At 43.9% G+C, this 24,904-nt stretch overlaps 1 protein-coding gene, 1 long non-coding RNA gene and 1 pseudogene across 2 annotated transcripts in view; 1 reads left to right on the top strand and 2 right to left on the bottom strand.

Moving 5' to 3' along the window:
- Positions 1-24,904, top strand: part of LOC136992034 (uncharacterized) — a 67,640-nt gene that overhangs the window by 12,016 nt on the left and 30,720 nt on the right. The window lies entirely within an intron of this gene.
- On the bottom strand, positions 8,084-9,014 carry LOC136991776 (olfactory receptor 2D3-like; annotated as a pseudogene).
- On the bottom strand, positions 18,756-19,712 carry LOC136991775 (olfactory receptor 5AR1-like). The gene has a single exon (XM_067295222.1). It carries the CDS (start codon positions 19,710-19,712, stop codon positions 18,756-18,758), a length of 957 nt encoding a protein of 318 aa, XP_067151323.1.

The raw sequence follows: 24,904 nt of genomic DNA, 5'->3' as shown, positions 1-24,904 counted from the left end.
GTTCAGCTGCTTTGCACCATCTCTTTTAGCCTGTTAGCCAAAACTATTTGTTTCTATTTTCCATTTTTGTCACGCAGTCTCACCATGTTTCCAGAATGCCTATGCTGAGTGAACGGGAGTTTGAAGGTACAGTGCTCAATGAAGGCCATTTTAAAAGTCGGGAGAAAATGTAAACTTCAATGAATGATGAACAAGCTTATGTTACATTTCTATATCTGAATAGTTTGAGGCTGAATCATGAAGTGTTGTGCTACCTGATTTGCTGACCACCACTACCCTCCAGCATATTAAATGTATAACTTCATATCCTTGGACTGACTATACTCTTCTGTATGTATAAAGAACATGTTAAATGAGTTGTTCAAATTCATATTCTGAGTCTTCCCTTAAAGTAAGTTTTTTTCTCTAGATTATACTGAGGGCCAGAGGCACTTTTTCCATTTCCCGCACTCAGCAAGGAATATGAAACCATGGCTGAGTACAAAACTGGGGGTTCTGAGCTGAAGTTAATGACGTTCTTTATTTCCTCCTGCGCCCCGCTTTCTCTATAGGTATGCTGACTTTCACTTGCCATCTTCCTGCCCAGCACCTTCTTATGCATGGCTTCTTTGAGAGCCCCTTGGGGTGCAGGTCCCTTCCTTGTGCTCTGTGTTTCTTGACTCTCCCCATGCCCACGCTGGTTAGCTCTGGATCACATGGCAGAGTGGTCCTGGAGCATGCGCCATACACCCCTGCTACAGAACACAGAGCTGGAAATCATGTGCTGACCTCAATCACCACCAAGGAAATCAAGGCTTTTTAAAATTGTCCAGCAGAGAGACTGAGGGGATGGTTGTTTCACCCTGCAAGGCTCGCAGTGCTTCCCTTTTCCTTCTCCGTCCCTTGGCTGTGGTGGTGCAGGCATCACTCTGGACTCAGGTGCCAACCTGTGTGTCCTGAATGCTGGCGGGCCCTCCGCATGCAGCTGCTGGGGGAACTGGTCCCCATTACCCTGTCAGGGCTCGAGGGCTCACCTGCATCCTTGCCGAGGCTTACAGAGGCATTGCTGGCAGACCCTGCCTTGCGGACAGGGGAATGTCGCCTGTCCCAGGCAGCGCCGCCTGTGCACCAAGCGTGTGGCTCAGCTGGACACGTGCTACCTTATCATCTGGGTAGGGCCTTATGACCCAACTTGAAGGGACTACATAATCTCTGCTGACTCAGGCAGACGCTGCAATGCCATGAAGTTCTCTAAGAGAAACCAGGTGCTAATGTCCCCTTTGAGTCTGAGGTGGGAGGTTAGTGACTCCCTGAAGGCTGCCAAGATGTGGGCCTGCATGAATAGCTGAATTCACTTGGACTAGTAGTGCTTTTGCATCATTCAGCGTTTTTTAACATGTTAACCAATTTAATAGCACATCCATTTGAAGTGTGGTTAAGCAGCTGCACATCTCAGAGAGATGCAAGGCTGCACCAGCAGTCAGCCCTGTGTTGGAGAGGACTATGGTTTGACATGCACTGAAGAGGGAGGGGCAGGAATCTCAAGTGGGAAAAGCCTGGCATTGCTGCACATCAAGGCCTGCTTTTACTGATAGAGCTGGCCGTGGAGGAGGCCACCTCACAGACTTCAGTCCCTCAAGCAGCAGAAAGCAACTAAGAACCACCAGCGCAGTTAGCATCCATGAGCTGGGGTAGTAGCACTGTTTGAGTCAGGGCCCTGAAAGCAATAATAGGCCTTGATGGCCCTGAAGAGCCTCACCTGGACCTCCACCCAGCCCATAGCCTAGGACCTCATTTAAGCTCAGCCCAGGGGTTTGAGCCCTTCTCTGAGATGTTTGGTAGGCATGACTGGCTCCTGCCTTGTCTCTTGGATTGGCCTCAGACCTGCACTGCAGGTAGCTTCCCTCCTAGATGGACCCTTGGAACATACATTGTGGCTGGTCTCTGGACCTGCCTGGTCTCCTTTTGCTCCTGATGGGAGCCCCTGGATGGACTCCGGACCTGCTTCTTCACTTGTGGCGCCTGGGGCTGCTGATGGGCCCTATTACTGGCCCCTGATGCTTGCTTCTAGTGTGTTGGGGGTCTCCTTCATGCTGAGTTTTCTAGCTCTCCATGCTGCAGCCCCTGTGAGGCCCCAAGCTCCTGCTGCAAGGTGCTAAGTGACTTCTGCCAACCCTTGGTGGCCAGGGGAAGCTGCCTTCTCAGCTGCTGGTGGCAAGCTGCATGGACTTGCTTTTCTTCAACCTCTGGTGGTAACCTCCGTACCAAAGGAGTGGAGGACTGGCGAGGCATATGCCAACGTACTGACCCGTAAGCTCCCTAACCACAGGCTTCAGGGCCGAGGTTGTTGTGACAAACCAAACAGCTTTAGAAGTGCTCGTTGCCATTAACAAAGAAGAAAGTTTCCTTCTTGATAGTCTCTCTGAGGTTGTCCCGCAGTGGCTTGTTAGGAAGAATGAGGTAAGGTGAGTGTGAGCTCTCTAAGAAGGTTTCAGGGTCATTAGGGACTTTCTTCCTAATGCCCAGAAGGGCTTGTTAAGCTGATGACTCCTGGAAGGCTGGCTGGCTGGCCCCCAGAGTGAGCTGCTTGTTTTGGGAAGCAGAACAGTGTCATTTGTGTCAGAAATAGATTTAACCTAGCCTAGCGTAGCCTAGGTGATGAGAGCTTGGAGTTCAGGCCAGCCGAGAGGCTTCCAGTGGGTCAAGCTTCAACTCTTCCCTCTGCCTGCTGGTGGACAAGGCCTCTCATTTGGTCTCCTTAAAGAAGTGTTCTCATTACACGTACAGTTCATATGTATTTGTTGGTTTTCACTAATCAGATGCTTCATCTTTGCCTGTTTTTCCCTCCATAGAAAATCAAACAAAAACTTGAGAAGTCCTTTAGATATTGTGGGAGCCTGGGTTGGTTGAGGAGAGGCTCGTGTCTAGTTCTGGCTGTGCTCCCCCTTTTCTGCCTTACTGTGTATGAAATAATTTTGCATTTGTCTTTGTACATAGCTGCTAAAGGCCTCATCTATCCTAGGGGCTTTGACTGTTCCAGGGGAGTCTGTGGGAGATGTGGGTTTCTCCAGTACATAGGCCACCTGGTCCAAATTTAATTCTTCTGGGCTCCCTCAGCTGACATAAGCTGAGGCTAACTAATGCTCCTGGTGGGCAGCTGGACAGTCTCGGACTGGGACAGGCAGGGTGGTGCTGAGCGGTAGGAATGCCTGCTAGCACTGCATGCATCTGCCGAGGATTGAAAGAAAGGCTCGTTTATGGAAATGCCAACAGGTCACAGCCCAGCAAGGGCCTGTGCCAGGTGTCAAACCCCAATCTTTCACGTGGCTACCTTCAAACGTGGCATATGGTAGCAGGGGCAGCCATCTGACCCGGAAACCCAGACAACCTGGAGTTGTCCTTGTATCTGTTTTATACGTTACGGGGCATAAGAGATGGAGAGCAGCTGAAGATGCATCACTGAATGCCAGAATCATGCTCTGGGGTTTCTTCTTTTCACGCCACAGCGAGAAAGGCAAGAGCCACAGCCGGGGCAGTAGTAGGAGAGCCCAGACCTGTCTCCCCAGGGCGGGCACCTGGGTTCAGGCTGTCAATGCCTGATACAGCCGTAGGAGCTAGGGTCGGGATTATTTCTTGGTTAGGTCCTTTCCTGTGTGGGATGGGGTTTAGGACTGCTCACTTCTGGCACGTAGGATACTAATGAACGATTGCAATTTCTGCACCTCAACCTCCAGGCAGGGTCAGGATGCACCAGCCTCACTCAAAACGTCTTTCTAATAGCTGCTTATTCAGTGCTGTGCTCTTCCTTAGGCAGGGCCAGGAAGCACCAGTTTCACTTAAAAAAAAAAAAAAAAAAAAAAGACAACAAAAACCACTTTACTCGATGCTGGGACTCTTTCAACTAGCTTGCAGAGGAAACCACATCAGTACGAATACTGACTATTAAGGCTTTTGCTTTGTTTTGTGTGGGCAAACATTAAAATAGAATGTGCACCATGAAAGTTGTAATTACAAATTTGTATATCTGGAATGACCTCTATTTTTAGATATGTTGTTTAAAAAAAAAATCATTTGGGTGTGGGGGGGGGGAGGGGGAAAGTGTTTGCCTGCCTGGGAGATTACAGGCATACTTGCATCTGTAAAGACTGTAATTCAGCTTACTGAAGTCTTGTAGTCTAAAAACTAATTGTTTAGCCTCATCTTAAAATAGGTGTCTAAATTGAGCCAGTTTTCCTGGACAGATACAAAGGCAGAAAAATAGAAACAAATACCACATCACAGATGCCTGCAACAGCATTGTTTGTATTTTACTTTATTTTTTCTCCCAAGCATATTTCCACTATTAGTCTTTTCGGAAAAATGAGATTTTACGATGAGAACTATTTTCCTAGTCTTTTGTTCACATGTAAAACATCCAAACACTGTGTTCCTCTGGCAACAGCTGGGGCCTGATATGCTTTTTATTACAGCTGTAGAGTTCAGACAGAATTCCCTCAGTCTTAGGCTGGCCATGAATGAGCTGTTTCGTCCAGCAGCTGAGTTGTTTGGAAAACAACGGGCTATGCTTCCCAGACCCACATCTGGCAAGCTAGCTGGCGGCATGCCTTGTGCTCTTCACGGATGTGCCCTCTTTACAGCCCTCTGAAGCTTTTCTGCCCCTGCTTGAAGCAGGTTAAGGAAGCCTTTGCTCTGCTGTTTTATATCTTGGGCAAACAAATTTCTGTCTAGCTTTTGGACTTTGAGAGTGCCTTATGGAGAATTCACTGGTATTCAGACATCTATGGTAGCATGGGAAGAGTTTTCTGCCCATTGACTGTAGAGGGAGCCCAGAGAACCACCTCAGGGCCTAGGGAGCTAGCTTGGACTTGGGATGCTTAACTTCAGGTTTTTAAAAACACGTGAGATGAATCTCATCTTTGGAGACCAGAAAGTCAGCTGTATCCCGCTGTGCTTTGTTATAGTTTTCTATATGCCTGATGCCGTTTTCCTGACATGTTCCTCAGAGGATTCTGGTGCTGGTTGTTTGTTAGGGATCGAACAGTGCGTTTGATGGACTTCTGATCTGGCCTAATATGGTGACTCTTCTATTTCCACTCAGGCAACATAATGACAGAGAGCAGGAAAACGGGACCAGGCTGGAGTAAAATTAGTTTTCTTGAGGGCAGCTCTGGTTAGGCACTGCCCCCCCTACTCCCCCCCTCCCCAAAAAAAAAGAAAGAAGCACCAAAATTTCACTCGAGAAAGATTCTCGATGTAGATTCTCTTTTTAGGGAAGATTTTGGGCAATGGCAAATAATAATAGTAACAAGAGATAGCAACGACGGGTTTCAGCATGCCAGAGCTCTTGAAACAAACAAATGGAAAATAGCTATGTAAATCATTGCACAGGCAGGAGAATTAAAGTTCCTGTCTTCCCAACCACAGTAGGACCTACCGGTAGGTGCCTTTTTGTCCTTTGTACTCAGAGTTGTCCAACACTGCACTGATTAGAGATTGCCAGAACAGAGGCAGCAATAATGTGTTCCCTGCAAAATCCCTCTGCTACTTCACCCGGCAAAGCACAGGAAGAAGATACTTTCTCACCTTTCCAAATGTTGGCAAGACTGGGGACATTTATCCATTCTCTTGTTCTGAGGATCCTTTCAGACCTGGTCCCCGAGGTCGGTAGTTCAGCTGTTTGGTACACCGTTCGGATAGAACAGAATGTTTCTGACAATACTTTGTTGAGTAAATATATGATTGCGCATGCAAATTAAATTTTGTTTTGTCCTTGTATCCTAGAATTAGACTTTCCAGAGCTCTCCTGGCTTTCTGTGTTTTGTGAACATATCCCAGCTTTCCTTAACACACCTACCTTTTTCAGCAGAGTTGTTGGAAGAGGTAGGAGACAAGCAGAGAGAGGAATAGCAAGTACAGCCACAGTTCCTTGAGGAAAAGAACGATGGAAACAAATCTGAGCTAACCAGGCCATCTGAAAGAAATCTGCCGGAGAAATTTTTGTGGATGTTATCGTGGAGGCCAAGAAACTGTCCATTTGCCTCTTGTATACAAGAGGACTAAACATGGCTACCCTAAATTTCACCTAAATCCCAAGTTAGACAGGACTTAGGTGCTTAAGTCACCCAGCCGCTTAGCTTCTATTTCACCTTAGATACCACAATCGACAGATCAGTCTGAAGGTTTCTAAGGCACCTAAAACAAACTTTTCTTTACTCCCTCGGAAGTACAGTGGTGTTGACACCTATTACTTGCATGGTAGCGGAGTTGCACTGTGAGTCACAGGGCTTAGCCTATGAAATATGAAAGCAGTTGTCTAGGCTCCTTCTATGGGAAGAGAACTGCATTACTGACAAACACTGACCTCAGGAACAACAGATTATTTTAAGAGATCCTCCAAAAATTTCTCGCTGACTGTACTGCCCCAAACTTCCAGCAAAATCATAGTACTTTTGAGGCATGTATTTACAGAGTATCATAACTGACAGCGATTTTACATGTATTGCTGAAGAAGACCTGCTGCTCAAAACCTTGGGTTTAGGTTGATTTCGTAGCTGTTTTCACCTCTCTAATGCTCAGTATCAGTTTGTCTTGCCCAGCCTTTGCAGTGATTGAGATGGGATGATGCCATTTTGGTCATCCTTGCAGTCATGAATTTTGACCTGTGTTTCAGGGTTTTGGCAAATATGTAGGTTGCCTTCCAGATCACCTACCAGGAGAATATCTCCCAGGCAGATTTGTGCCAGGTGATAACTTCTCAGAGCAGAACACTTTTTGCCACAAAACTGAAGGGAGAAGACAAGATTTTTCCCTTAAAGACACTCTGTCTGCTTTGCCTCTACATGTCCTAGAGATGCCATAGGGATTTGTGCTTGCTTTCTTCTTCCAGCATTGGTTTATTTAGACTTTAAACTCCATGGTGCAAGAACTTTCTGTAGCTTCCTCTAGGTTTGGATTATTCCCATCTAAATTTAATCACTGAAGTGATATGACTAAATGAGGAAGGCTGATCACTGGAGAGGCAAACTCCCTCTACAGTCAGTGGGTGATCTAGATCTGAGGTTGGAATAACTTTGCAGGTCTGTCCTCTTCAGAGCAGGCAACTCCTAATGCAGGCACGTTGTGGCACCCAGATCTTGGCGAGAATGTCACTGAGTAGGAAACAAATCCACACTGAAGAAAGGAGGAGGCACAGGTGTCTGTGACTGAAAAAGCTATTATGGGGGGAACAAACCCACCAGTTTTACAGGAATATGAGCACAAAGCACATCTTCCAAAAGGCTAATTTAACTGTCAGTAACCTCAGGGGTATTTTGAAACATTCTTCATACTTCCTGGGTTACTTGAAACCTAAAGAAGATCTGTCTTGAGTTAAAGAAAGAAAATCCCTCTCTGAGACTCATGTCTGATTCTATCCTACTCAGATCAGAAAATGAAAAGCTATTGGTCAGCTGTCCCCATGACACAGTAAAATTGAAGGCTCTTGCCCCATCAGGATTCAGAGGTGGACCAAAACGCAACAGAAACTAAACGGGCAGAAATCAGATGCAGAAGCAGCAAAGTCAGTTGCAGAAGCAGGGTTGAGAGAATACCCACAGCACAAGGAAATAAATACTAGTTGCAAACACCTGCATCATTCATTGGAGAAGATGGCAGTTTTGTTTGCTAACCAGCCAGAGCAGTCTTCAAGCAAACCTTGAAATGAGAAGCGAGGCTGTTACCCTTCCTTACGCTTGTGATAAAACACAGAACAATACAACAAAGGTTGACAAATCTGGAAGTCTGAAGAGAAGTCACAGCAGTAGTTAATGATAGCATGGCTTACCTTTGCTCGTATTTTCTATTCTACTTTAAATGAATTACTGGCTTGAGACAGGCTGAAGTCACAGTGTCTTTATTTATTTATTTTTTTAAGCTGAATTCCAAAAGCTATTTAGAAAGTTATTTATAGTAATTCCTTTTTTGTTAGGCCCTGTTGAATTTAGCACACTTATCTCAGTCTTTGTAAAAGAAATCTAAAATAATAATTGCAATTAGGGAAATAACCTCATCTGAGCACATCACTCACCTCAGAGCTAAATGAAATACTACCACCCTTGTAGACTCTTCAGACAAACAGGGATTTGGGTCTACTGATTGCCCTTCTCAAAGCACGCTTCATGTCCTTGTTCCTGAGGCTGTAGATCAGGGGGTTCAGCATGGGGGCCACAATAGTGTAAAACACTGCCACCACTTTGTCCCCGTCCCGTGGGGACCTTGACTTAGGATGCATGTACATGCAGATTTCTGTCCCGTAGAATATGGTGACCACCATCAGGTGGGATCCACAGGTGGAGAAGGCTTTGGATTGCCCATGGGCAGGCTGAATCTGCAAAATGGTCAGAAGAATTCGGCCATAGGAGATGATGATCAGGAGAAAGGGGATGAAGACGATGAGGATGCTGAAGGTGAAGACCACCATCTCTGTGAGGGCGATGTCGGCACAGGCCAAGGCCAGCATGGCTGGCACTTCACAGAAGTAATGGTTCAAGGTGTTAGGCCCACAGAAAGACGAGGCTGTTGATGACCACGGAGCTCAGCAGGCTGCTGGTCCAGGAAGCCACAACCATGTGAGAGCAAAGCTTCCTGTTCATGACAGTGGTATAGTGCAAGGGCTGACATATCGCCACGTACCGGTCATAGGCCATGACTGCAAGCAAGACGCACTCTGTCATGCCAAAAGCCAGGGAGAAATACATCTGAGCAGCACAGCCAGGGAAAGAAATGGTCATCCTCTTGGTCAAGAGGTTCACCAGCATCTGTGGGATGTTGGTGGAGACATAGCAGATGTCTAAGAAGGATAGGTTGGCAAGGAAAAAGTACATGGGTGACTGCAGCTGGGGACTGGCTCTGATCACTGTAATGATCATGGTGTTCCCAACCACTGTGAACAGATGAAAAAACAGGAACACTACGAAAAGAACAGTCTGTGTCCTTGGTTGGCTGGAAAGGCCTTGAAAGATGAATTCTGTCACTGTGCTTTGGTTTTCCTCGGCCATTATTATTCCAATGGTTAGCTGTCAAGATAAGAACAAGATAGTAACAAAGTCAGCTCAAATCTGTTGCAAGAAAAGTGTAACAATAGCTCATATTTTACCACCTGAAAAGGGGAGAGAATCTGCCACGGAGAATCATGCATCTCAGATGCAGCACAGCATCCATTTTATATCATGCACTGTGTTGAGTAGAGAAATGAAAAGAAAATGTTGAAGTTTTCTCCTGGTAGAGTTAGCTGAATACCAGTTCATAGTGGTTGTGATTTAATTACATTTAACTGAAGAATACCTAATTAATGAATTTTAATTCCCAACAGACTGACTCTTTTTTTTCTTAAAAAAAAAATCAAAATTTTCTGTTAGAGCAAAAAATAGTGTTAAAAGCTTGCTTAATATTCTTTCTTAATATGGGAAGAAACATGAAAGACTTCTTCAATGAAACTGGCCTTCAAACATTTTCATTATGGCAAAACTCCACATTTTCAGACAAATATGCCTAGATCCTTATCCTTTTTCTGCAGTAAAGCCAAAATATTCAGCATGCACACCATACTTAACAAAGCAATATGTCCCACCAAGTTCTATATCTAGGATTGTATGGCATTCTCATTACTATATCTTCTCATGTTCATCTTCTGTATTTCCACTATGTTGTCTAAGATGTACTTAAACATCCGTTATGATTTGAAAGTTTCAGAGTAATATGCTCATGGCTGCTGGATCCTGGAGCTTTGCACAGTAAAAGGAGAGTAGCAGAATGCCTGCATTAATAATGCTGTAGAAGACAGTAATAAATGCCATTTGATATGCTGTAGGTTATCTGAGGCACCTGCAGGTGGCTATCAGATATGATGCACGGATTGGGAGCAAGCTGGGAGACTTGTGCTCCTCTGGAATGAAAGCCGGACAAATGACAGGGCACACCAGGGTGTCCCACATAGCACCAGACAGCTAGGATGCCTACTCAGTACACTCAACGGACTCCAAGGGGTGATTCAGCTGACCAGCTAGTAGGTGATAACTTTAGGTACCTCAGCTGCCCCTGAGAAGCTGAGCAGCCTCCTGGGCTCCCTTGAGACTTGACTTGTTCCTCACTGACTATAATGCAAATGCAGATGTGTAACTCGCATATGGATGCCTATACATAGACGCCTTAATCGGATGCATTCATCTGAAACTGAAACCTGTCCTTTGGGCTCAAGACCAAAAAGACCTGAATTAGCAAATACACTGTCAATGGAAAGTGTTGATAAATGAAGTACGTCTGCAAGGCAAACTGTTCTTGTGGGGAGGTGAAGAAATAAGCGTAAGAAGCTCATGTCTAAGAGGTGATTTAGCTCAGCCCAGGATCAGCATCTCAGGCGGGTGAGGCCGTGGCTGAGCTATTATCCCACTCAGCATGACCAGAGGCCTCTGTCTCCACTGCAGCCCGAGGCACCTGGACTGCCCACCACCTATCTTTCAGTCAGTGAAGGCCAGGTGCCTCTCTCCTGACTTTGAAGGTGGGATTAAGGTGCCTAAGCATTGATGCCTCTTGCCATTTGAGATGTGTTATGGTATCCAAGACATCTGTAGGGGACAGGCAGATATGATACAAGCGCTGCAGGAGACTTTCTGCTGTCTGGAGCTACTCCTGGATCCCAGCGGGATGGCCTGTGCTGTCTAAAGTGACAACAGGTGCCCGAGCCCAGTTCCCTGTGTAACTACGCTTGAGCCAGTTGGCTAAGCTCCCATTATAGTCAGTGAAGATGTAGTCAGGAGGGTTGAAGGAACAATTCCACTAACATTGTTAGAAAGAAATGAGTTGTTCTCTAGACTCTGACCAAGTCAACTAGATCTTCACTGACAACTGTGCAAACGTGGCAAGCAGCTCATCTCATATATAGACACCTAAAGTTAGGTGACGCTAGTCTGATTGCTGATGTTTAATGAGATTAATCCTATCCTTATTTAAGACATGAACTCTCTAGACCAAGTGGGCGCTTTATCAGTTTTGATGCCAACTATGAGAACCTGTGTAGTGTGAAATTCAATATCTTAACATGGATGCAGAACTTGCAACATGATCTCTCTCTCTCTCTCTCTCTCTCTCTCTCTCTCTTTCATTCTTTTCAGCACACAAGTTGACAGCACACAGTATACACACAAGCTTTTTAAAGCCTGTGCCAACAGAAACAGCTACGTTCAACTTCTGACTCTTCAGGCATTTACAATTACACCACAGCACTGTGTAGGCACAGAACAGTTCAATTTTGCCTTCAATAAACAAGTTATGGTCATGTTTCAGATGTATATCATATGGTCATGTTTCAGAGGTATATCATACCACATTAAAAAAGAAACCCTCAGGCTCTGAAGACTGTGTAAGCCTCTGGGAAAAGGGAAGGAAATCTACTCTAGCAATAGTATAAATTACTAGAGTGGAATTTTCTTTAGGATTTCTTTTCCTAAATTCTTTGGAGTATCTGAGACTAAGCGGCTCACAAGAAGAAGTTCTGTGTGCTTGAGATTTGCACTCCTAAGTCACTTAATAATTTTTGAACACCCTTTCCTTATAACATATTATTGACATGAATTTATAGCAGCTCTGAACTTTTACTCTTTTGCTTCTGAAGCACTTTAAAGGATGAGAGTCATCTGTTTAGCAGGCGAGGAAAACGTAGGCAAAAACAAGGTTAAGTATTCCGCTCAAGGTTAAAAGATGTTTTTTGAAGTAACTATCACCTCATCACTGCTTATCCACCATCAGTGACAAACACACATTGGACCTATGTGAATTCTCATACAGACTAAAATACGTCGAAATCATCCTGACACATCTCAGTGATCAAGATTTGTAGAACTAAAGAATGTTTTTTCTGTACCTGTAAACGCCCAATCTGCGTGAAGGTTGAAACCCATCCATAACAGGAGTACTGATAGCAAAATAATCAAAAGGAAATCGCACCCCCCCCCCCAAAAAAAAAAATCTCAAGAAGAAATGTGTCAGATAGCTGTAGATGAGAAATAAATGTGGAGTGGCTTGGTCCTTCCCAAAGATTTAACTCACTGAAGTGATAGCAAAGAGGTGGAAGAACTGAATTCACATCATTTCAAAATTTTCCTACTGAGACACAGACACAATAATTTTAATGCCAAAGGGAAGTGGTCCCAGGGGTAACATTGCAATTACTTCTTGTAAGCACAAGCCCAAGTATAATTTTATTTACATCACAAACAATTGTAGTTTTGGTAAAAGTTTTTAAAATTGCTTCTTCTCTGTTCAAGACGTTTTGTAAACGGTACATTACAGTGAAATTCTCAAGAGACCAAATATTGTAATAGATTTTTATGTGGAGAAGGTTGTCTAAACATGGAATTTTATCCAGTTATTCTGACTTTGAGCCCAGTGACTTCTGGAAGGGTGAAACACATCAATACTTGAGTTTTGGTCTGAAGACATCGGGAACCAGAGAATCTGAGACATCTCACAAGGCGAACTCCTCATCAGATGTCTAAAAGTTAGGTAGGTAGGGCTAAGGTACTAACTCGGTGTAATAATGGGGGAAAATAGTGACTTTCAGAGCACAAGGGAAACAGTACTTCCTTCATGCTCAACTCAGAGGAATCAGCGCTTCTGGAGAGTGATTAATCTCAACTGTCTGGAAAGATGAGGCTACGTGCCTATATTTGCTCAAATGACTCATCACAAAGGCTGGTGGTGTGGGAAGGTGGCTGTGGGATGGACAATCAGGAGGTTCCCCCTTGCACCAGGCATTCGTCCAGTTCCCGTCTGCCTGGACCAAAGACAGACGTCACAAGAAGCTAGAAGAGTTTTGGAGAGAACTGTCTTTGATTCAGGAAATGTTGGGGGTTTTTGGAACATCAGCTGTTTCAACTGCAAAACTTTGGGCTTGGAGCCTGGGCTTGTTGCATGATGCGTTTTTCATCAGATGTCAGTTCTGGATGAGCTGTGCTAAAGGTTCACGCAAACTTTTGGGGGCCGAAGGAGAAGTGAGAATCCCTTCAGTGCAATCATACCTGGCTCAGACATTCTGAGGGGATTCATCCTACCTCTCTTTGGCATGTAAAACTGAGTTTTCAAAGTGTAAGCTAGTCTTTTATGCTACCCCACCAGACAATAGAGAAATCCAAGCACCTATAGAGGCTGATTTGTTGGATCCATTGGACTTAAGTCCCATAGTCTTAACAGTGTCTGCATCTCTGGGTTAGCCATTTAGGCTCCCTGTGCATGAGGAGAAGTAGGTAGCTAGAAAAAGAGCTTGCAGATGCTGTAATACTGGGAACAGACATATCTAATGCAGACAGTCATTTCAGTCCAGTTTCCCCTAGGAATATAAGCATCTCCAACCAGGAGGAAGAGCTGCACCTATCTCTGGGGAGAAGTCACTACCTACAACCCTCTCTTGGAGCTAAGTGCCCATCCAAAGCCTTCCTCAAAAAAACAGACACATGTTCTCTTTGTTGGTCTTCTGACCAAGTGGCTACAACAGTAGAAAGGGGAACGCTGTCCCAGAGCCGTGATTTTGTCCTATCCATTTCCTCACTCGCACTGGTGATTCTTTGCCCTATAAACTGCTCGCTGCCAGAGTGGGAAAAGCACATCAGAAATGGACCATATTATACTCATCCACTTTCTTATATTCTTTCTCTGAATATCTATTTCCGGCTGCTGTCAGAAATAGATACCCCCGGGCTGGCTGCCTGGTGTCCCACTGCAGAGCTATTCCCATGCTCCCAGAAGTGGAGCTGCCCAGCTAGAATAGCAGGGTGAGGATACAGACTGAATGGCCAGCTGAATGGCCAGCTGGAACAGGCGGTAAAATGTTGGCAAGCTCTGTCCGATGAGCCTTTTTTCACACGCTGCTTCAGGAATATTCCAGTCCTGATTTCTCTGCAGCTGCTCGCTCCCATCTCCACAAACACCGTCTTCTCTGACATGCTCTTTTGCACCAGGATGCTGGGAGGAGAAGCTGCATTTCTGGAACCAGTTTCTCTCTCATAAAAAGTCATCCCTGTAGTTGAATAAAATAAGGGGGGGTTCAAAATAAAGTGAAAAAAGTACCTTATGTCAATGAAATCCTCATACTAATCATCACTGGAAGGTGTGCACTTCACATTTGCCACTGAAAATCAGACTTAATCTATTTTCATAACTGGCTAATCTCATATAACCGCTGAGGGATAAAAATGAAGTTTTTTTCATTTATCTAATCCCACATGTCAGGGATTCCTGAAATTCTGGATGAGCCTTCAAAAATTTTTGCATGCGTCTTCGCGGTTGAACTTCAGTTGACACCACCACAAAGACACCAACTTTCACTGCTTAATATAATTACATAGACCCGTTGTAGATTGTTTAATGTCTCCTGAGCCACTCTGAAACTCGCTGCTATAATTCATTTCTCATGTCAATGCCTTGTATTCTCAGAAAGTGTGTGTTAATCAAAACATACAACCGGAGCACAAGAATACAGTGAAGTTGTGAATATTCATCTCATGGCTCACTTCTCAGTACTTTTGCTGTGGAGAAGGGGTTTCTTAAGATAAAAGAGATCTTTTTTCCTCAAGAAAAATCAAATACCTTAGAAATGTATTTTTCTTTATTGTTTGCAGTGTAACCAGGGCAGCATTTCCTGTCTGTCTTTTGTATGCTGCCAGATTTGAAAATGCACAGTGGGGAAGAGGTTGTGAATGATTTATTTTGTTCCTTAAAAATACCATCTGGCTGTGAAATTCATGTTGTGGTATAGTTCTGACTTTAGAGTTATTCCAAGACTTTGGGGATCAAGAAGAGTTAGGTTCAGTGTTTTAGTGCTGTTCTCTCTTTCATTTCCTCTATATGTTTTACATTCTGTATACAAAAGGGGCACATATCTGTCATGACCACATTCCTTATTTATATGGAGGACTATAAATTTGGAACCAAAGACATTCAAAACTTCAAAGCAAAAACTCCTACTGAAGAAGTTAGTTAGCAGAATGACTCTAAGAACGCTTTGCTGTGATAGCTTGTTTCATCTAAGTATGCAGTTTTCCAAAGAAAGTTTTCTTCATTTGCTTAAATACTTGCGCACATAAAATATGTGAGATGAACTGTTTAGATGTGGTGCCCGGATGCAATTCATAGGGTCAAATACACACACCGAGAACAAGGAGATTATAGACTAATAAGGAACTATCATTCACCTCAGACTGTGCACATACACACATATACATAGGCACACACACACACACACACACAGAGTAGCGTTTATTACTTTATGGTACTTTGCATCTTCACATACTATAAAATATATTTCCTCTCCTTGAGAAGCTGTGGATCCTTGAAGACTTACTATCACATAAGATGGATGTTTCTGGTGATTCAGAGCGAGCTTCATGGTTAATTCTTTCAACCTCGAATGCAAAAGGAGGGGTTAGATGCCTCAGGACAGCCCTTGTCAATGGAGTCTTTATGGATTCCTTGACGTCTCCAGAAGGATCACCCCTCTTACAGAGATTCACTCTCTTGCTAGTACCAGTCAGTCAAAACTCAGCTTCCTGCTACTATTTCTGGACCCAGCTAGAAGTTGACAGGGCTCTGAGGGCATTAATGGACCTTAATGGCCCTGAGCACCCTCACCTGAGCTCCCCTGCCCACAGGCCCAGGAGCCCTATTTAGGCTCAGCTCAAGGCCTTCACTCTTTTCCTGAGCTGTGTCCTAGGTATGCCTGTCTCCAGCCCTCTCTCTCTGCCTCCTGGAGGGACCTTGGACTTACGCTGCAGCGAGCTCGTCTCCTAGGCGGATCCCTCAGACATGTGTTGTAGCTTTGTCCCTGTTTTTGGTCCCATTTCCTTTTACTCCTGATGGGACCCTCTAAACGGACCCTAAACCTGGTTTATTGCTTGCTGTGCCTGGGGCTGTCAATAGACCCTGCTACCGGCCTCTGGCTCAGCCTGCTATGTCTAGCCTCTGTGGGTTTGTGCCCTGTCGGAAGGGCACTGCTTCATCTGGGGTTCCCTTGGCTCCCTGTCCCTTCCCCTCCCTGATAGTAGCAACATGGACGTGTTGCATGAGTGCGCCTCTACTTCTGAAGCCCCTTGGATGCTGAAGGAAAACACAACTTGGCCTGTCTAACCCAGGTCTGAAATATCCCTGACTATCTTCAATATTAAGTCTTTTTCCTTTTTTTCATCAAACTTCTTGTAGAACAGATTCAGGGTTGAACTCTGTTCTGCTCCATCTCTCCTTGAGGCTGTTTTCTTTCTATTTCCAGCCTATCAGATGCAGTATAGATGACTAGGAACCCTCATCTTACTAAGTGCATGCGTTTTCTGCTGTTGCTGCATTGCCCTTTGGATAGATGCTTTTCAGTCAGTCCAGTCCCAGCTGACCGTATGGTGAAATAATTGCGTTGCTTATACCTAGTACGTAGTCATTACTGGATCTCTTTCCCATATCTCTAAGCTCTAAGTCCCAGCTGCTAGCAGAAGTAGTCACAAAGACAAAAGGTTACCTCTGTTTTGAAATGAGAACTAACAGTCGTGAAAAGGAACAGATTAATTGGACTCTGAAGTCCCTGCTTTATTTTGTAGCATAAGCCCAGCACAGAGAATGGTCTTCCGGGGGGATATCCTGGACCGGAAAACAAAAAACCTGGTGGAAAGTCCCAGTTGCTTCACTGTCTCTCTCGGCTTGTTGCCTCACGAGTCTCTAACTTTGAACTACTTTTTGGGGAGCTGGGTCCATTGGGCCTCGGGACCTGGACAAGTTCTCCTTCCCAGCCTGCTGGATGCTAGGCTGTTCCCAAGTCCAGCTGGCAGTGAGGCCAAGCACAGATCCCCCAGTGCCTAGTTAGGAGTACAGTCTTACAAGAAGATGGGAGTGGCTGCAGTGGTCAGGCACAGCGCTTAGCCTGGCAAACTCCCCGGCAACCGGTCCCTTTTAACCTCCCTTCTCATCCAGGATGCTGGGATAACCTCTCTTATCTCCATTTTCCCCTGCTTGCTCTTCTCCAATCCACGGTGGTGCCTCAGTTTCTCCACCATTGCCTCCTCCCAAACACTCCCCCGCTATTGGCTCTGGTTTTGCTACATCTGCACCCAAATCTGCTATTCCTGATACCATCACCTAGGTAATCTAGGCCTTATATGGTGTTACTGATATGGTTCCTAGGCACTGCTGGCCTTGTGAGGGTCTGCTCCCCAGAGGGTCCCCACTACTCCTCTTCAGTCATGTTGAAGCCTGGCCATCTCTAGTACAGCTTCTTAATCACCACTGAAAATCCGGCCATCCATCGTGGTGCTCTTATTTGCCAGCTTCTCACACTGTTTGTTACTGCCAGTGGTTTCTCATGCCTTGTCCAGTCATCTCGCATGTTCTGTTCAGTTAGCTTAACCTCAGGCCAGGGGCTCCTAAATACTTTTACCTTTTCTAAGATGAAGACAGCGTTGTAGGTGAGTCTGAAACACTCTGATGCTTCTACATGGATAAGATCCATGCCCCTGATTTTGTGTGCCTAACAGGGAGATGTGCAATTCATAGTTACTTGCCTCTGCTCGCTTTATTATCAAAGGGGTGAAATATGTCTCTCCTAAGGTGATTCCTCCTAAGTGTGGTGCACGAAAAGAGCTTCTCTGTGAGCATTTTGAGACAAAAACCCTCCTTTTTTTCTGCTGCTCCCTAAGGGCTTTGGGTGATGTGGTCTGCATTGACATTGGTTCTGCTAATGAATAAATATTTGAGAGCACGGTGACCCCTCAGAGATAACATTTTTCCATTTAAACCCACAGCTGGGACTTGCAAATTTTTTTTTTCTAGTTTTTAAACTAGATGGATTTCCTGTGTCAGTAAAGGATCCTAGTAAAAAACAAAAACCTCCTTGCTTTCAGACCTCCACAAAGTCAAATTATCTCCAAGTAGTACTGCAATTTTATTGAAAATAAATTTTATTGAAAATAAATCTTATTGAAAATAAATTTGCTCTCATTCTATGAAGGTTTCCAGTCAGCTTTAGAATAACCAATAAGTGTCTCCCTCCTTCAGGGCTGTTTTCTTGTCTACTCACTACCACTGACTTTGCCTTAGTTACCAAACCTGGATGATGACCTTTAGCTAAAGATGTTATGTTTTACAATTGATTGCATCAAGCTGTGTCTGCTTGCTCAACCCTATCTGGGGAACGCACATGTGCAGCTTTCATTTATTTCAACTTAAAAAGAGCATTGATCATTAGTAATGTTAAACTTGGCTTCTGCAAACTCAACAGTTGTGGTCATACACTGCCATTGGAAATGCTTCTGGTATCACACCTGTTAGCCCAGGTTTATTCTTAGCAAACATTCATGAGGATCTGGATCTTTGCCCCATCATTCCCTCCTGAAGAGCTGTCATTGTGTCAGAAGAGGAACTAAATAATGTGAGGGATGCTTCCCCATCTGAGAAACACAGCTCCTTATGGAGTGACACCAGGAAGATGACATCTTTGAAGTATGGCATGTGGGAAAGGAGAACAGGTGAGACTTTGAGTACAATTCGGGGACTAAGATTAAAGGGCAAAATCAAACAGTATAGCTGCATCCTGACAGGGTAGAAAGGAGGCAGTGGCTCGCTAGCTCTTGGCAGCAATGACACTCGCAGGCCTTTAGGTCCTCGTGATCGCTGTTTTCTCCTGTTGCCTTTTAGTTTAAATGGTCAGTAGCAAAATGGAGACTAAATTTCAAGAATGTCCAAGTCTATTTTGTTTAATTTATGACATCCCTTTACCAGCTTGATTTTTTTGGAAATGAGACAAGAACTCTTTCTAGGAGCCTCTTGAGAGCATTCTTCACTTCTGTGTTCCTCAGGCTGTAGATGAGGGGGTTCAGCATGGGGACCACCAGGGTGTAGGCAATGGACACCACTTTGTCCTGGTTCAGGGAGTAGATAGAACTGGGGCGGAGGTACATGAAGATCATAGTTCCAAAATAAACTGAGACTGATATGAAGTGTGAGGCACAGGTGGAGAAAGCTTTGTACCTGCCCTCTGAGGAGTGGATCCTCAGGATGGTTGAGAGGATATAACCGTAAGAGACAAGGATGAATGTTAAAGTGCTAAGTCCAACAAAGGTAATACAGGTAAAAAGCACGTGTTCGTTAACAGTGGTACTGGAGCAGGAAAGTTTCAGTAGTGGAGGAATGTCACAGAAGAAGTGATTGATGACATTAGGGCCACAGAAGCGTAAACTGAACACTGAGCTGACATGCGCTATTGCAATCCCATGGGCTATCATGTAGGATCCCACAGCCAATCGGACACAAACCTTTTGAGACATGGTGACCCTGTAGAGCAGAGGGCTACAGATGGCCACGTACCGGTCATAGGCCATTGCAGTCAGCAGGTAACACTCAGTGACTATGCACATCGCACAGAAGTACATCTGAGCTGCACACCCTGGCACAGAAACGGCTTTCCTTTCTGCAAAGAAGCTCACCAGCATTTTGGGAGCAACTGCTGAGGAAGTGCCTAGGTCTAGCAGAGAGAGGTGGCAGAGGAAGAAGTACATGGGGGTGTGGAGTCGAGAGTCGAGCCTGATTAATGCAATCATGCCGAGATTCCCCACCAAGGTGGTGACGTAGATCAGAAGGAACAGCACAAAAAGAATGACTTGCAGCTCCCAAATATCTGTGATTCCCAAGAGAATGAACTCATCAATGGTTGTCCTGTTTCTTCTGATCATTCCCTTAATCAACGTGTGTCTTTGAGAGGGACAAAAAGCAAAGAACACAAATCAGTTCCAACTCTAGATAGAAGGATAATTGACAGTGACAGTGGGAATGCATTGCATTTGACAGGAATGTAGAAAAAGAAAATTGGATGCTGCTTTATTTTAATAGAAACCTACCTGTCTGTTAGTACACCGGAACTGGGCGCTTAACTCAGTTCTCTTGAAAAGTTTGCTGTTCTTACGCCTTTAACACTCCTGGAATGATAGCCTCAAAGAAGGATTACTTTAGTTCCATTACTGAGATTGTTCCAGGAAAGAGCATAAAGCTGTTATATTTTGATATTTCCTGCTCAGTTCTATTTTTAAATTTTTCTCAAAAGCTCGTCTTGTGTCCATGGTGCCTAGGAGGGATAAAAGGATGATTCCGGTTACTTACTCTGCCATTGCTGAACAGTGGAGCAGTTAATTGCTCTCCACTTTCACAGATGATGTTTAAACTGGCCAGTGAGTTCTGAGGAGGGGTCCTTGTAAAAAAAAATAAATATATACCCTCAGATTAAGGAAAAAATCCATACAGAAAGGCAGCATATATTAAAAAGCAGATGATAATTTCATTACAGTTTATTTGCTGATCCCAAATATAACAACTCAAAGGAGAAGATGGGGCAGTGGAGCAGTGCAGTCAAACCGCTCTGTCACATGGCTCTTCCTCCTTCTGCAGCCAGGAGTGCGTTGTCTTATTAAGCAGTGCTAACAGCAAGACGAAACTCCTGTCCTGACAAAATCACGCTTGCATTGTCCAACACGAAGAAAGGAGTTGCGTATAAATAGCAAGAAACACAGGAGCTGACACTGAAGACAGAATCCATCTCGCCTAACGGTACCCAATTATCAAGTGGATAGCTACATTTTGAGGTAGTCATTTAAGGCTTCATTTACAGTCAAGGGAAAGAAGTAGGAACCCTAAGGCAAAATTCACGTAAGCTGCTTAGGATGTCTACTTACTTGGGGAAAAATGCATTGCCTCTTAGGGGGGCCTGTTTCTCACCACTGATTATAAAGAGTGAATGATTAGATCAGCTGTAGAAGTCTGTCTCTGTAGATGATAACATTTAGTCAGACTAATCAGAGCTTCAGAGTTAACTGACATGTTAAATAAAAGCATATAAAAATGTCAATAGATGATATAGAAAGAAAAATGCTATTACCCCATAACTGCCTTTTCACTTCTCTTAAATGTTGATTTCAAGAAGAATGCCTCTCATTTTCAGATTATGGTCTTGTTTTGGTATTTCTTTTTAGAGTTCTGTAGAAAATGAGAAGTGCTAATTGCAAGTATATTAAAGGAATGCCTGAGTTAGCATGGAGGTGCTACTTAGTGAAGCACATGAATGATTTAAATGCTTTTTCAGCTGCTGTTGTTTGTATTGTATTCCAAATAATTAAGAACGCACTTCTGGGTCATTACAGTGATTCAGCTGGGGAGCAGAAGCTTGCAGAGCCCAGCAGCGTGACTGCTAATGAAGCGTGCTCATAATTTTCTTTGCTGTAGGGAATTCTGTACAAGTCAGTAAGACCACTTTTAGTGACCAGCACTATGGTCTGTATCACCTCTTGATGACGCTAAATGATTCTTCTTATGCCTTATCCTCTTCTCCTTTCTTTTTCTTTTTTTTCTTTTTTTGAGGAATTCAGTGCTCATCTGGCCTATAGTATAACTTCCATGAATTTTGGTGGTTTGAGATTAAGATTTAAACACAGTTTATGAGCACATTCTGAACAGCTCTGCATCTGCTGCAACCACAGAGAATAGCTGACTTGCAGCTATCACAGATCAGCCCTGGCCGAGGGTAGAGTCCCCTGTTGTTCTGTACTTGCCCAAATGTCTTTTGTTATTCTAAACAAAAACTTTCAGGAGCAAGAGCCCAAAAGCCTCCAAGTGCGTTAGGAAGCAAAGCCACAAAGACGCTCACTAGTATTTGTTCTCCCGACTCTGCAAGGATGTTTCCCCCAAAACAGGAAAAAATTCCACCTCAGCTCAGGTCAAAAGCATTTTTCTTTCTGTGGCTGCAGTCTTATTAATTTTTTACAAGATTCTGTTTTTAGCATTCCTTTATATGGAAGCTCATTAATGATTTTTTTTCTTTTACCGTTGTGTACATGAGCACAGACTGCAATTTTGTACGTTCTATGAGTAAGATTTCAAGAAAAGAGTAAGGAAAGACAACACAGTGACACAAGTAGATGATCTATACACAGGCACATAGATATGTTTCCTACCTTGGAAACTCACTTGTTAGAAAATGTTGCTTTCTTTTCCTCTGAAAAAAATGCTGCTAGAAAGCTGGACACAAGGGCATCCAGAGAAGCACTGAATTACCGGGTCAAGTAAGCTGTTGGCATGTTCTGCCTCTCCCCTTCTGGCATTGACTAAAGATGAGACGATACGCCTGGTCAGCGGGGGAATGCAAGCTCCTCACGATCAACTTCCCTTAAGTGCTGTATATGTCCCGGGGGATCCTGCATTGAGAGTGTGATGCAATGGTTGCAGTATGTGGAGGTCTTGGTTCATGAATCCAGAGCTCATTAGGAAAAAAAAATTCCAGAACATAAGTAGAGGACCCATATTCATCTTTAGGTAATGTTATCCTTTATTTTGACAGTCAGTTGGAGCCTTTTTTTTTTTTTTTTTGGACATAGATTAAATCCTCTCTTTGGCCATGAATTGTACATGGGTCAGACAGAACAAGAGGCGGCAGATGACTGCTGGTCCCACAAAGTGATCAGCACTTACAGGAGAACTTGGAAAAGTTGACCTGAAGGGAAGGTAATCACCTCAAATCTTTGCTGACTCTCAGGAAACAATGCCAACGTATGCAAGCTGAATTCCAGTTGGCACTTTTCTTGTTGGACCTAAAGACAGTCTACATCACTTGGCAGTCTTCCTGATTGACCAGTAAAATTTATTTTTGCTGATTTGCAGTCTGTGGTCATTTGACCCACCGACATCAAAGGAGACAGTTGATTAACATTAGGCATGTGGCTGGTCCCTAAAAGCGCAGCTGGATCAGAAGAGACATATGCAGCCTGAACTCAGATAAGCAATGTCCACAGTAATCTATGTAGAGATGTTTGTACCATGCATATTTTCTGGGATTTGAGTGATTATTTCCCTACACAAATTAGTGTGGTCATCTAGAAGTTAAGCCTAGACAGGTAACTTTTAGTTGTTTAAGCTGGGTGATGAATCCCATACTAAGAAAACCAACAAAAATATCAAAGATATGAATAACAGTCCAAAGGTGATAATTTTCCCACTTTCTCCTGGAGGGGCTTTCCCACATCACTCCCCCCAAAACCAGTGCATCCATTACATCCCTCATGTGTCATGGTTTAGTCCCTGTCTGGTGTTTCAGACAGGCCAAGCCCACCTGTCACTGGCTATTGGAAGCCTCAGTGGAGCTTTCCCATCTCTTCACCGACAGTTTGTTGAAATGGTCTGAATAAAAATCAGCTTGGCTGCTGTTTTTTGCTCCCCTTCCGTAGGATTGTTTTGGTGATTATGTAGGGTCTTGCCTCAGGGGTGTCCTCCGTAAGTTCAGAGCCCAGAGCTTCAAGCTGTGCTCTGCGTAAGGGCTGAGGGATGCGGTGCAGTGCTAAGAAAGTTAGGATCCGTTTTATATAATTTCAGGAGCACAAAATTTAGCTGTGCAAGCCCAAACTCACTGTCTGGGTTTATTTTATAGCCAATGGAAGGACCGAGAGATGTGCAAAAAGCAATACGAGCTATTTTCCTTAGAAACTTATTTTAGGATGGGATGAGGCATCCTCTGGAACCGCTTATTTCTTGCCAATGTCAGGTCAAAGAAACCCAGTGACTTAGATTACCCAGTTTTAGATGTTTAAAATTCAGATGAATTTCACTATCAGGCACTGGTTTTGGCCTCCTCTGACCTCCAGGGTCTTTGAGAGATGGTTTATTTGTTGCCCAACACAAACTGAATGCCTCAAAGTTGCCCTTATCCCCATTTCGATGTCCTTGGAGACCACCATGAGGAATGGCTCAGGTTCAGACGAAGTAAAACCGTAAGAGATTAAGTGCTTGCCTGGGAACATCTACATGCCTTCTGTTGCACAGTGGCACATGAACTAGATAGAAGGAAAAGACAAGCAACGTAGCAACTATAAAATTTGTTGAGTAGTTTGAGACTAAAAATGTTGAGTCACCGAAACTTCCTCTGCGAAAAATGCATCAACTGTGTGTTTGTCAAACAAGTTAGACTTGAAAGCTCCTTTATTGCATCTGTCCATCTAGAGAGCTGCTTGATATTAATATTTTATTCACAGAACATCTTTTGATTAGCTAAGGGTATTAATATTAACTCTCCTATGAAAGAAACATTCGCTTCTTTTTTTCCTATCAATTTGATACTAATGAAAGTGATTTATCATTTATATTAAGCAGTAGTTAGGTAATGAGGTAAACAGCTCTAAACCTTTCCTTGCGTGCATCACTCCTGTATTTATTATATAGGGATCATTGCTAGAGAGAACAGGCATCTTTCTGTTTGACATGATCATAATCACAGTATCAAAAGTTCTAATGCGACTGCCTGAATCTTGTTTTCAAGGTATGTTGATCACTTTGAAGTGCATTTGAAAATGTTTCAAAAAGTGGTTGCCTCCAGAGCCCAGGGGCATGCATCCATGACTTCAGATCACAGCTTGGGACTCAGTTTTGCCAGAATATCCATCTTATTTCAGCACCAGTCTGCTGGCCTTTAAAATCACTGTTTATCTGTTTCCAGTCAAAGGAAATATTAGAAACATTTCCAACGGTGCTTGCAATATCTTTAGAGCATATTATTTCATGAAGACATTGTCACACTGAGACACCACCAGCAGCACTTTAATTTTCTGTTCTACCCTTCCCTTGCGAACAGCATGGTCTCCCGTATCCATAGGGAGAGTAGAAAGTCTGTGGCACTTCCCAACAGAAACATTCTCCACATCTAGGAAAGACCAAATATTTCCCTAGTGGGTAAGTTTCCTAATAAGTTAAATTTCCTTCCACTCGGTGAGCTGTGTAGAAGCTGTTCTAAATCTACTGCCTTGTTAACTGGATGAATTTCAGATGCGCTTCATCATGATGTAGAGAAAGAAAAAAGTATTACGAAAATATTTTTGAAAATGTAGGGGAGTTT

Source organism: Apteryx mantelli, chromosome 4 (assembly GCF_036417845.1).
Source record: "Apteryx mantelli isolate bAptMan1 chromosome 4, bAptMan1.hap1, whole genome shotgun sequence".
Classification (NCBI taxonomy): domain Eukaryota; kingdom Metazoa; phylum Chordata; class Aves; order Apterygiformes; family Apterygidae; genus Apteryx; species Apteryx mantelli.
This window is presented reverse-complemented; position numbering and strand designations above follow the sequence as displayed.

What these genes read in the sequence shown, in the direction of transcription:
- LOC136991775 (XM_067295222.1), bottom strand. Translation starts at nt 19,712, where the DNA reads ATGATCAGAAGAAACAGGACAACCATTGATGAGTTCATTCTCTTGGGA.